Here is a 12832-nt window from a genome sequence, read left to right as displayed (position 1 = left end):
TGGGAAAATCAAAAGAAATCAGCCAAAAAAAGTTTATCTTGTTCTCCTCAACTTTGTGCCTGCCAAAATATAATTTCTTAGGATGAATCAAAAATGACTTTGAAAAACCACTTTGACTCCTCCTCTTAAAGTGCCACCGTACACAGACATTATGGTTTTAGGCAGCACTAAAAGGGTAGGGCAGGCCAGGGCACATGATTGGAGTGTTCATTGCAGTGTAGCCTAGTTTGTTTTACACCATGCCAGCAGAGCAAAAGAGTCGGGGCTGAGACAAAATCAGTCAGAGCTAAAGCCCTGAAAGCCCGGGTCTGGTGACTCCAATGCCCATGGGACTGGAGATCGGAGGTGTCCAGTGAGAGAAAAGCAGGTTGAGGTTGCCAGGGTTAGAGTAGAGCAGAAAGTGTTGTATCCTGATGCAGTGAAGAGAGTGGTAGAGAAAGATGGGTACAGGGTGAGGTTGGCAGCAGCTGCATTGAAGTAGTCGGGATTGAGAGATTTTACTGCAGAAGATTTGCAGGGGGTGTTGAGTGGTAGTGCTCTGTCCTCCCAGACCGTTGGCTTGGAGTAGGATTAGATGGGGGTAAATAGTAGAATGTGGTGGTGTTTTTCACTGTTTTGTGTGGGCTAATTGTTGGCAGGGTAATTTTCCTTTTCCCCAATTTTGTATTACTGGACGTTAATGTAGGTTGGCTGTGACTGGCCTCACACTCCAGTACAGTAGGTGGCAGTGTACGCACCCAAAAGTTGGATGCGAACCGCCAACCTAAACCCAAAGAAGATGTCCACCATCTTGGTTGTGGAACTCTACTATCTTGGTTATGGAATTGTGTTTTGCCACAAAAGTCCGGTTGTGACTGGTTTGATCCAGTCTTCTGAGCATGCGCAATCGGTGTAAACAGGAAGAAGCTGCGAAACCAGGGAAAATCTAGAAGACGAATATATATTCAACGGGGAAAAAATCATAACGTTCATTGATTACTCGTAATTGTATTATTTTAGCACACGAATATGTCAACGAATATTATTCTGAATGAAGTATTTTAGCACAGCGGTACACGACGATAGTCAGCAACGTTACATTAGCTAGACTTTTTCTTAATTTTTTTACAGATTGGCAACTAACTGAAGCTAGTAGCTGTCGTTTCGTTTTACTAGAAAATAGTTTGCAAGAATCTAATTTGGACAGACAAGTCGAGCAATATTTTTTCACACTGCGGCCTGTGAACAACGCCGGGGATTGTCAGTAAACTAACGTTACACGGTTCATTTCCCCTCTCCTTTCAAGTCGTCCGGATGGCCTGCTAACCTCCTATTGTCGGAGTTTCGGGTCAGACTCCCCTCGTTCAAGCACGTTTTTTCCCCTAAACCCTGTCTGTTGCTAGCTACGACAACAGACAGTCTATAGAAATGGTTCAGAAAGGTAAGGCGGTGGTGGGGACGTCTCAAGTGGAGGTTGAGGCAAGCCCAAGCTCGGGGCCGTCTGAGGCTGGTTCAGAAGCCCCTGGCTCAGTGGAAGAACCGAGAAGCATCGGGGTGGAACTATCGGGCCGCAGGAAATTCATCAGTGGGGTCGTGGAGGGTGAGTAGAACATATTATATTGAACAAAAATCACATTGATTTGGTATAGCTAGTAATTTTCGTGTTATTATTTTGATGCATACAAGATTTTCATACTAGTCGAATGCCAGAATAATTGTGATTATGCAGGACACTTATTAATACTCCATTGTACTATTAACAACTGCTCAAGGTCGATGACCCATTCAGACGAATTATGGGATGTAATTATCTTTAAATCGATCACGGTCTGCTTTCCCAAAAGCATCATAAGGCTATCATTAGAAAACTTAGTAGGAGCATCTTAAAGCTGCAATATGTAGCTGCTTGGGCCACCTGACCAAATTCACATAGAAATGTGATTTATAGATCTGTCGTTCTCATTAAAAGCAAGTCTATAAGAAGCGATCTTGTGTGCAACTGCAGCCCGCAATTCGGGGCGTTCCTACATGTGGGCATTCCACATGCAATGGGATTTGTGAACACCCCCCCCCTCGAGCATCCCATTGAATGTATTATCTTAATTTTTTGGTCTCCCGGAGTCCTCCTTGTTTGCTAGCGGGAGACAGTGTTCTTCACTCGCGCCTGCCGAACACTTGCACTCAGTGCCGTTAACAGAACAGTGGGAAAACACTGCCTGACAGGCGGGGGCAAAAGGACACTGTCTACCGGTCGCCTCTCTCCTCCTGCTAGCACAGCAGGCGGGAGGCTGGGGTGTCACCAGGATGAAGGACACGGTCTACCGGTGTATGGCTACCTAGTTACTGTTGTCACCCCACCCCTTCTTCTGAGTGGTTTATCAGCGGCTGGCATACAACGGGATTGTGCATTAACGCCACCTACTGTACTGTAGCACTCCCGCCTGTCCTAGCATCAAAATGTACCGATAGAGAAGTATAGAGTGTGTCCTGCAGATGCAGGAACGCCACGAATTGCAAGCCGCAATTGCACCCTTCTCCTAAGAAGCTGTAGACCTGAGTCACTTTAATAATTCTACCTACATGTACATATTACCTCAATTGCCTCGACACCGGTGCCCCTGCACATTGACTCTGTACCGGTACCCCCTGTATATATCCCCGCTATTGTTATTTACTGCTTTTTTTAATTATTATTTTTTATTTAACTAGGCAAGTCAGTTAAGAACAAATTCTTATTTACAATGACGGCCTACCAAAAGGCAAAGGGCCTCCTGCGGGGACGGGGGCCCGGGATACTTAAATACAATATAATTATAGGCCAAAACACACATCACAACACTACATAAAGAGAGACTTAAGACCACAATATAGCAAGGCAGCAACACATGACAACACAGCATGGTAGAAACGCAACATAACAACAACATGGTAGCAACACAACATGGTAGCAGCACAAAACATGAGACAAACATGATTGGGCACAGTCAACAGCACAAAGGTCAAGAAGGTAGAGACAACAATGCATCACACAAAGCAGCCACAACTGTCAGTAAGAGTGTCCATGATTGAGTCTTTGAATGAAGAGAGTGAGATAACTGTCCAGTTTGAGTGTTTGTTGCAGCTCGTTCCAGTCGCTAGCTGCAGCGATCTGAAAAGAGGAGCGACCCATGGATGTGTGCTTTGGGGACATTTAACAGAATGTGACTGGCAGAACAGGTGTTGTATGTGGAGGATGAGCGCTGCGGTAGATATGTCAGATAGGGGGGAGTGAGGCCTTAGAGGGTTTTATAAATAAGCATAAACCAGTGGGTCTTGCGACGGGTATACAGAGATGGCCAGTTTACAGAGGAGTATAGAGTGCACTGATGTGTCTGATTTGGTGGCAAATCTGATGGCCGAATGGTAAAGAACATCTAGCCGCTCGAGAGCACCCTTATCCGCATCTATAAATTATGTCTCCGTAATTTAGCATGGGTAGGATGGTCATCTGAATCATTGAGAATGACACAAATATTAATTTTCTCAAAGTTTGCTGCTTCAGTGTCTTTAGATTTTTTTGTCATATGTTACTATGGAATACTGAAGTATAATTACAAGCATTTCATAACTGTCAGGCTTTTATTGACAATTACCTGACGTTGATGCAAAGAGTCAATATTTGCAGTGTTGACCCTTCTTTTTCAAGACCTCTGCAATCCGCCCTGGCATGCTGTCAATTAACTTCTGGGCCACATCCTGACTGATGGAAGCCCATTCTTGCATAATCAATGCTTGGAGTTTGTCAGAATTTGTGGGTTTTTGTTTGTCCACCTGCCTCTTGAGGATTGAACACAAGTTCTCAATGGGATTAAGGTCAGGGGAGTTTCCTGGCCGTGGACCCAAAATATTGATGCTTTGTTCCCCGAGCCACTTAGTTATCACATTTGCCTTATGGCAAGGTGCTCCATCATGCTGGAAAAGGCATTGTTCGTCACCAAACTGTTCATGGATGGTTGGGAGAAGTTGCTCTTGGAGGATGTGTTGGTACCATTCTTTATTCATGGCTGTGTTCTTAGGCAAAATTGTGAGTGAGCCCACTCCCATGGCTGAGAAGCAACCCCACACATGAATGGTCTCAGGATGCTTTACTGTTGGCATGACACAGGACTGATGGTAGCGCTCACCTTGTCTTCTCCAGACAAGCTTTTTTCCAGATGCCCCAAACAATCAGAAAGGGGATTCATCAGAGAAAATGACTTTACCCCACTCCTCAGCAGTCCAATCCCTCTACCATTTGCAGAATATCAGTCTGTCCTTGATGTTTTTCCTGGAGAGAAGTGGCATCTTTGCTGCCCTTCTTGACACCAGGCCATCCTCCCCAATCCCGCAGCTGAATCAACTTTAGGAGACAGTCCTGGTGCTTGCTGGACTTTCTTGGGCGCCCTGAAGCCTTCTTCACAACAATTTAACCGCTCTCCGTGAAGTTCTTGATGATCCGATAAAAGGTTGATTTAGGTGCAATCATACTGGCAGTAATATCCTTGCCTGTGAAGCTCTTTTTGTGCAAAGGAATGACGACGGCACGTGTTTCTTTGCAGGTAACCATGATTGACAGAGGAAGAACAATGATTCCAAGCACCACCCTCCTTTTTGAAGCTTCCAGTCTGTTATTTGAACTTAATCAGCATGACAGAGTGATCTCCAGCCTTGTCCTCGTCAACTCACACCTGTGTTAACGAGAGAATCACAGACATGTCAGCTGGTCCTTTTGTGGCAGGGATGAAATGCAGTGGAAATGTTTTTGGGGGATTTAGTTCATTTGCATGGCAAAGAGGGACTTTGCAATTAATTGCAGTTCATCTGATCACTCTTCATAACATTCTGGAGAATATGCAAATTGCCATCATACAAACTGAGGCAGCAGACTTTGACAAATTAATTTTGACATTCTCAAAACTTTTGGCCACGACTGTTGAACAGTATTCCCCCGTCTCTCTAGGAGCATTTGTGTGCCCAGGCATCATAAGCGTATCAAAAGGATCCCACCCTGGTCACCAATGTAGCTGACCGATTGTAGAGAGACAAGTGCATCAGCAGAATGCAATCTAAAGCTTGTGTAGTCCAGAGACGAGAACTCTACCATCTATGGCTAAAGCCTGGACTCATGACGGGGACAATATAATTCTCCCCACTTTGTTACAATAGTAAAATAATGTTTGTCACCTGTTACACTGGCTCTACATTTGAATTTAGTCTTTGAGATGCTCAAACAAGCATATGTATCTGTAGTTGGTGTTCTCCAACTCTAAAATGCACTAGACTGTGTCAGGAAAAAATCCAAGAAGATGAGACAACAGGCAAATGCATATGTGGTCTTAATGTCTGAATATTGACTGCAGGGATAGTTCAAACTGCAGTAGGATTGTTCTCACAGGTGAGTGAATCAGCCCATGCTTGGTGAATGGCACTTGGTAGTTCCATGGGAGCAGGACACTGGAGAGCTAAATAAATTATGTGAGACACATGAGAGACGAATGAATAAAATAAATCACAGCAAAGGAATGTAGGAAAATGAACATGCTGAGGCAGGGTGCTACGCAATCATCCTACTCCAACTATTGGCAGGGAAAATTTGCCATTTCTTATTTGTCAGCATGAATGAAATTAGTGGGTCCTTGATGATTGACACTACTTGTCCTATAGATTTTTGTAGTATAAAATTATTACTTGGAATAAACTGATAGCTAAACTGCTCCTTGTCCCAGAATGACACGCTAGCAAGTGATAAAGCTGTCTGCGCCTGGTAGTTAGAAACAGATCTACTTGTTATAACTACCTAACTAATTAGCAAGGTATTTTTATTGAACCACCCATAAGACTCATGAACATCTAATCAAATTTGATTAGATTTAATTAGCTAAGTCAGTTAAGAACACATTCTAATTTCCAATGACAGCCTACCACGGCCAAACCCTAACCCGAACGCCGCTGGGCCAATTGTGCGCCGCCCTATGGGACTCCCAATCACGGCCGGTTGTGATACAGCCTGGAATCGAACCAGAGTCTGAAGTGACGCCTCTAGCACTGAGATGCAGTGCCTTATATTTACATTACTAAGTTTCCTGTGTTCTAAATTGGGAGTCTTTTTACAGGTTGCATTGACTGTATCACATTTTTTAAACTAAATAACGTTAGTTAATTATCTACTACCTCAGATAAGGATAACGTGATTGGCAGACGTGACCAGCAGAGAGAGTACCACGACTTTTGATTGGTTTACAGTTTAGTACTCGCCGGCGTTACCTTGCGAGCATAAAAGTAAGTATTTAGATTTTTTTGTGTTGTAAGAATTGACATTGCCAACAAACAGAAATGTACTCAGAAGAAATAAATGTAAAAACTTGCTACCTCAACAAGAGATCAATCATCTCGAACACTAAAGCAGCTAGCTTGCTACCGCCCACCACCTAATAACTTCTAAATGAAGTTGACTACATTCAAAGTTGCCAATGTCTTTTAATCGATACAAACGAGTGATGTATAAAAATATGCTTCAAATGAAAACCTAGACTGCTGCATTCAAATAGGCCTCAAGCTTACTGTAGGCTATTTCAAACATATTGAAATAAAATGTAACGTTAAATCAATTGAGTTCTATTTTTTTACTTGTATGCTACTGTCTGTAATTTGTCTCAATATATTTAATGATGTGTAGCCTTACATTTGCACAATGTGGCAAATCTTGATTTAGTGCATTATTATAGGGTAAGCATTATAATAAGCAGCCTAATATTTGCAGCCACTAACCAGGTTTCCATCCAACCTTTTTATGCGTGTAAAGTAACGTTACATGTCGGATAAAAAAATATGACTAGTCTGATAACTGGATAAAAAAATGGCAGGCCTCATGGAAACAGCACATTTTTCAACAAACTTTCCAAATCTCGACAAAACTAATAAATACGCTAGACAGGATGATCTTTTTGTGTCGGTAAAATTCATTATACGAGAAATGCGCAAATATTAACATAATAACCATCATATCGAAATAAATATGGAGTCGTCCGGGGCCACGTCGTGTGTTGCTCCTGCTACGACTCGGAAGTTAATTTGATGGAATCTCTGGTGGGGAAAATGCAAATTTTATTCATGAAAATGAGAATATTTGCATTAACATCTTTCGCCAATTGGATGCAAACCTAGCGAATGCCGATATCTTTCTAGAAATTGATCTGTCGTCAGTATTGTGGGACAATTAAAAGATTTTAATGGAGAAAGCTGATCCAAGAGTAGCGTTGCCTTTCTTTTGATGCTATCAGTGTCGGCACATGCCTCAACGGCTCACTTAGCGAACGTTTTCTCTGCTTGGTGTTTTGGGAAACGTATGTTACATCTTCGTTCGTTGTAGGAAAGATGCATCGTGAAAACACTTGTTAGCCTAAGTTCCATCGCTATCAGGAAACCATGCCCAGCTTTGTAATGGCTTTGAAGAAGCTTGATGTAGGACCCTAGCTACTGTTAGGTTGCGTCAATTCGAATCTGGTATCGGAACAAAATATTCAGCACATAGTAACTTCTGATTTCTTTGTACTTTAATTAATGCAAACACTTGAAGGGTAAATAGGTGGTTCGTATATACGGGCTCCCTGTAACACCTCGCAGGGCAAAACAGTGAACTGAAATGACATCATAAATTCTTCCTTAAATACTTCTTGACAGACGTAGTTCCCTCTCCCTGAGGGCCTGTCATAGTAGAGGCTTGGGTGTGGTTTAGACTTACTCCAGCCTCTCGTTGGCGTGCAGGCTGGTCCCAGCCTCTAGACGCATCTTTGTGGCCAAGCATAGTTGTCTTCTAGCTTATCTTTGTGTGTGTAACCGAGAGTCAGACACTCAAGGACAGTGCCTGTTTTTATGCTACAGCTATCTTCCTTTCTACCAGCCCCTCCCGTTAGTCATGTCTATATGTTGCTCAATCTGTTAATACAATATAAACCTCTTAGTGCATTACAGTCCGTTCATACTTAGGCCTACATCTACTGTAAATGGTAATGCATCACATCTAATAAGTGAAATAAAACCCAACACTACGTATTGTTGATGGACGAATATGTTGCATTGAAATACCAGGTTATGATTGGGTCTCCGGCATGCTATTATGGTAGAAAAGGAGCGACAATAGGGGTATTCGATCCTGGCCCGTGTTACCCCGGGGGCGGACTTTGTTCTGGTTGAAAATTGATTGCATTAGTTTTGGAACTGGGCTGCCTCCCGGGCGTGAGACAAGTGCCCCGTTTAAAGCCCGCGGCAATGTCGGCTCAAAACAAAAGTGACACAGGCTACATTAATCACGTGGAGTAATGAGTAGGTATGTGTATTCACATGCAAAGTGGTTGCTTTTGATCACTGTTGATTTGCGTTCCCAATATATATTTAATGTAAATTGTATGTTTCTGGACAATGCACCATGCTGCCTTATTGACAACATGACTGAGCAGGGCGCTCCTCACGTTTTTTTTCCCTGTTTACGACACAGGCTATAGACCGATGCACCGCGGCTCAGGTTAATAGAACTCCTTCAATGGCCGTGTTCAAGAGCATCCAAACCGTGATTTATCAGGAGTGACTGACTGATCTACAAAGAATACTGACTGATCTACAAAGAATGAGTCGTTATTTATGTTGCAAGGTGATTTGTAGATCAGTCAGTCGGAAGTCTGATGCCGACAGTGCAGGAATGTCGAACAAGCCCAAAGAGCATCGCATCAAGGCAGTGATTAGCGCCGGGTGTCGGCCAATCAGCCAGTTAGACTCATTTTCAGCCGGATACATTTTCCACTTCTTATTAACTAGGGTTACTTTTCATTTAAGTTTAAATTCGCTAGTCCATCGAGCCCTCTTCTACTGGAATGAACGATATGCATCTTAGGGCTCCTGAGTGGCTCAGCGTCTAAGGCACTGCATCTCAGTGCTTGAGGCGTCACTACAGACCCTGGTTCGATCCCGGCCGTGATGGGGAGTACCTTAGGGCGGCACACAATTGACCCAGCGTCGTCCGGGTAAGGGGAGGGTTTGGCCGGGGTAGGCCGTCATTGTAAACTAATAATTTGTTCTTAACTGACTCAACTAAAGGATAAATAAAAACATATAGCGATCTATTGATAGGAAAGGCGCATGTCTGTCACAAAGCGAGCGATGACAGGGAAACGCTGCAGAGAGGAAGAGGTGAAGCGAGAGGTTTCACTTGCCAAAATCTGTCCAAAATAAGCCTTTATCCTGAGTTTAATTTTTTAAACATTTTTTGTTTTAAATATTTTTTTGTTATTTTTTAACTGACGATTTTAAATTATGAAAACATCAGAGGAAGATGGTGAATCATCACTGCAGGAACAATAAGTAATGGAGAGCCTCATTCTGGTCCAAATATGATAATTGTGACCCTCGTGAAATCCTGGCATTAAAACAGAATTCAACAATATAAAAAAATATTGACCTTAGTAGGGAATCAACTAAATGTATTGAGAATTAATTAATTTGCCCAATTTCATCATAATACATTAACAGAATGCATCAGTGATTTGTATTTCCTGCAACTTTCTGAAGAGGCATCGAGAATGCCCGTGTCTGTGTGTGCAGTGTGCACGTCAACCACTTTGTGTAGCCTTCAGTGATTATGCTAATGAAAACCTTCTGGTAGATGGAAAGGCTTTCCCAAAAACCACAATGAAATGTTAACTACAAAGTAACAAAAAATACTGCTAAACAACAGCCTCTTGCTACAGTATATGTGGAGAACACTGATCAAGGAGGAGCCTAATGCAACACCCATACAGTCTTCAGGGCACACACATGGCAGCTGAATGTACACAGCCAGTGGAATAGATAGGGGTGGATGTCTGCAGGCCTGGAATGTTTGCTGTGTGTGTTAAAGGGATACTGCGAGATTCTTTCATTTTAAGTCTTTTCATTTTTCTACTTACCCTGAGTAGGATGAACTCGTGGATACCGTTTTTATCCAGTCATTGCGCTCGCTAGTTAGCATTGGCTCGCGAAACTTCAGCTAACTTCCTTCATACTGCACGCTGAGACATTCAGAAGGCATCCACAAGCCTCTGGGTAAGTAGAACAAGGGCTAAAATAACAATCTTTCTTTTATTTGCAACAGGCTTCTATGGCCGGCCATGGACAATGGAACAAAGGAAAGAGCTGTTCAGGAGGTAATATAATACAGCAGGCTGGCATATGGTGTTGAATAGTGCTCTATCATAATGGAATCGGTGAATGTACTGAAGTTTTCAATATCATCAAATTATAAATGGCTTAAATCAATTTAGTCAATATGTTCTGTGATAAACAAAACAAACCATGTCACACAAAGCCTGTGTTAATCACTATGTGTTGTTCCTCAGACAGCAGAAATGGGGCTTGAACACATACCTCTACGCACCTAAAGATGACTACAAACACAGGATGTTCTGGAGAGAGATGTACTCAGTAGAAGAAGCAGGTAAGGTTGTCTCATGGCCATGGGTTGAAAGGATTCTTGTCACATATACAGACAAATATGTAATAAACAAACAAAAGTGCACAGGTGTTGCTGCTTGTGCTTGTTGCAATAGTGCTCTGCTTTGATAAAGAAGCTTGCTCTGAAACGCGTCAGCATGAAACATTTTCAAAGGGAATTATGTTGCCGCCTTGAACCTACTCATAGCATTTGTTTTACATTCCTATGTCTGAGCGCCCCTTCAGCATTTCAGGACATATTTGAAATATTAGTTACAATACAGCGATGTAATAAACAAACCATGCCTCATATATTTCGCATCAATACTGAGTGTGTGTGAGTGGGTCTCACGCTGATGTGAAATAGTATCTGTAACTAATGCATCTCTCTCTTATAGAACAACTGATGACCCTGATCAGTGCTGCAAAGGAGTATGGGACCGAGTTCATCTATGCTATCTCCCCAGGCCTAGACATCACCTTCTCTAACCAGAAAGAAGTGTCCACACTCAAGAGGAAACTGGACCAGGTAACACAAACTGTTAAAAAAAAATAAGAAAAAATGCAATCTTTCCTTCTTCCTTTTAGACGACGCACTAAAATAACTCCTTATGTGCTTATAGAGATTTTAGGATTGGGTTAGAGGAGTACTGTCTTGCTAATAACCATAATCTTTCACCATAGTTAAGAATGTAGGCCTATAGTCTTATCGACATCCTTGATGGAATACATCCTTGACGGTCTGCACTCACTCGTGTTCCCGGGGTCTTAACATAAAATATCATTATTCATTCTCTCTGTTAGGTGACTCACTTTGGCTGCAAGTCATTTGCCTTACTGTTTGACGACATAGACCACAACATGTGCCCCGCCGACAAGGAAGTGTTCAGCTCCTTCGCCCATGCCCAGGTGTCCATCACCAACGAGATCTTTCAGTACCTGGGAGAGCCTGAGACCTTCCTCTTCTGCCCCACAGGTAACACACGTGTGTTGTTACTGAAATTTGTTCTGGATTCAAAGTTGAAGGAAGATATAGATTTCATGTATATTTTTCATTGTCTCCCTAAACCAGAGTACTGTGGAACGTTCTGCTACCCCAATGTGGCCCAGTCTCCCTACCTGCACACAGTGGGAGAGAAGCTGCTGCCTGGTATTGAAGTGCTGTGGACAGGTACAGTAGATCCAAACTAGTTCATATCCCACATGTTTTGGCACTCATTAGATGGAATTAACCTTACCATTATAACATAAAAACACAGTAACGGACCTTGTAACAACATTTTTTTTAATATACTTTAGAACTTGCATGACTCCTACATCTACATTTTACATTTACATTTTAGTCATTTAGCAGACGCTCTTATCCAGAGCGACATACCTTTTTTTATTTTTTCGTACTGGCACCCCGTGGGAATCGAACCCACAACCCTGGCGTTGCAAACACCATGCTCTACCAACTGAGCTATCTATGTGACATTATGTTTCTAGGTCCTAAGGTGGTATCCAAAGACATTACAGTGGAGTCCATAGAGGAGGTATCTAAGATCCTGAAGAGAGCTCCGGTAATCTGGGACAATATCCACGCCAACGACTACGACCAGAAGCGTCTGTTCCTGGGGCCGTACAAGGGGCGCTCCACAGAGCTCATCCCCCGCCTCAAGGGGGTTCTCACCAACCCCAACTGTGAGTTCGAGTCCAACTTCGTGGCCATCCACACCCTGGCCACCTGGTACAAGTCCAACATGAACGGAGTGCGCAAGGATGTCGCCATGAGTAAGTCTGACTTGATTTCTGGCGGATTCGGGTACTATGAAATTACACATATCATCGTCATGGGTACGTCTGACTGGGATGGACATTTATTTATTTATTCACTTGCTTTATTAGAATTATTCGTTAGGGACATTATGTTCTGTAATGTGCCAGATTGAGCTAAAAATACAAAATTCTTAAAGCAGGGATGTACAGCTTTGGTCCTCACGACTGCTTTGCGTGTTGGTTTTCATTGTTGTCCTGAATCTGAGAGTGTTATTTCCAATTAATGACAATAATTAATTAATGAAGTTCAACATAGAAACCAAGAGCAGTAGGACAGGACTGTAACCCTTGTAGTCATCCCTGTCTTAAAGGCTTAGGGTCTTTAGCAGTGTTATGCATGCTTGTTAATCCATGTGTGAATTCCTCAGGGTATCGTGTTGGAGACACGTGTCTATTTGGAGGACCAGTGAATGTTTTGGTATTTGTAGAGTAGGGTCACTCACCGTCACACAAGGTACACAAAATGGCTGCCAAAGTCTCGTGTCTGTTTGGTTTTTAAGAATGACACAAAATATTATATCTATCCTCGAAAGAGGACGGCATTGTGTCTATTCAG

The 12832-nt window shown here is 42.6% G+C and overlaps 1 protein-coding gene across 1 annotated transcript in view; it reads left to right on the top strand.

The window, feature by feature from the left end:
• Window positions 1-747: 747 nt before the first annotated feature.
• Window positions 748-12832, top strand: part of oga (O-GlcNAcase) — a 36924-nt gene continuing 24839 nt past the window's right edge. The window contains exons 1-7 of the mRNA XM_029697942.1: window positions 748-1579; window positions 10121-10172; window positions 10365-10462; window positions 10857-10987; window positions 11263-11434; window positions 11531-11629; window positions 11947-12231. Coding sequence (XP_029553802.1) covers window positions 1408-1579; window positions 10121-10172; window positions 10365-10462; window positions 10857-10987; window positions 11263-11434; window positions 11531-11629; window positions 11947-12231 — 1009 coding nt within the window. The 5' untranslated portion in view covers window positions 748-1407. The remainder of the gene's footprint in view (window positions 1580-10120; window positions 10173-10364; window positions 10463-10856; window positions 10988-11262; window positions 11435-11530; window positions 11630-11946; window positions 12232-12832) is intronic.

The sequence above is a fragment of the Salmo trutta genome, chromosome 18, assembly GCF_901001165.1.
Source record: "Salmo trutta chromosome 18, fSalTru1.1, whole genome shotgun sequence".
Lineage (NCBI taxonomy): Eukaryota > Metazoa > Chordata > Actinopteri > Salmoniformes > Salmonidae > Salmo > Salmo trutta.
Note: the sequence above shows the minus strand (reverse complement) of the source record. Positions and strands in the feature narration are given on the sequence as shown.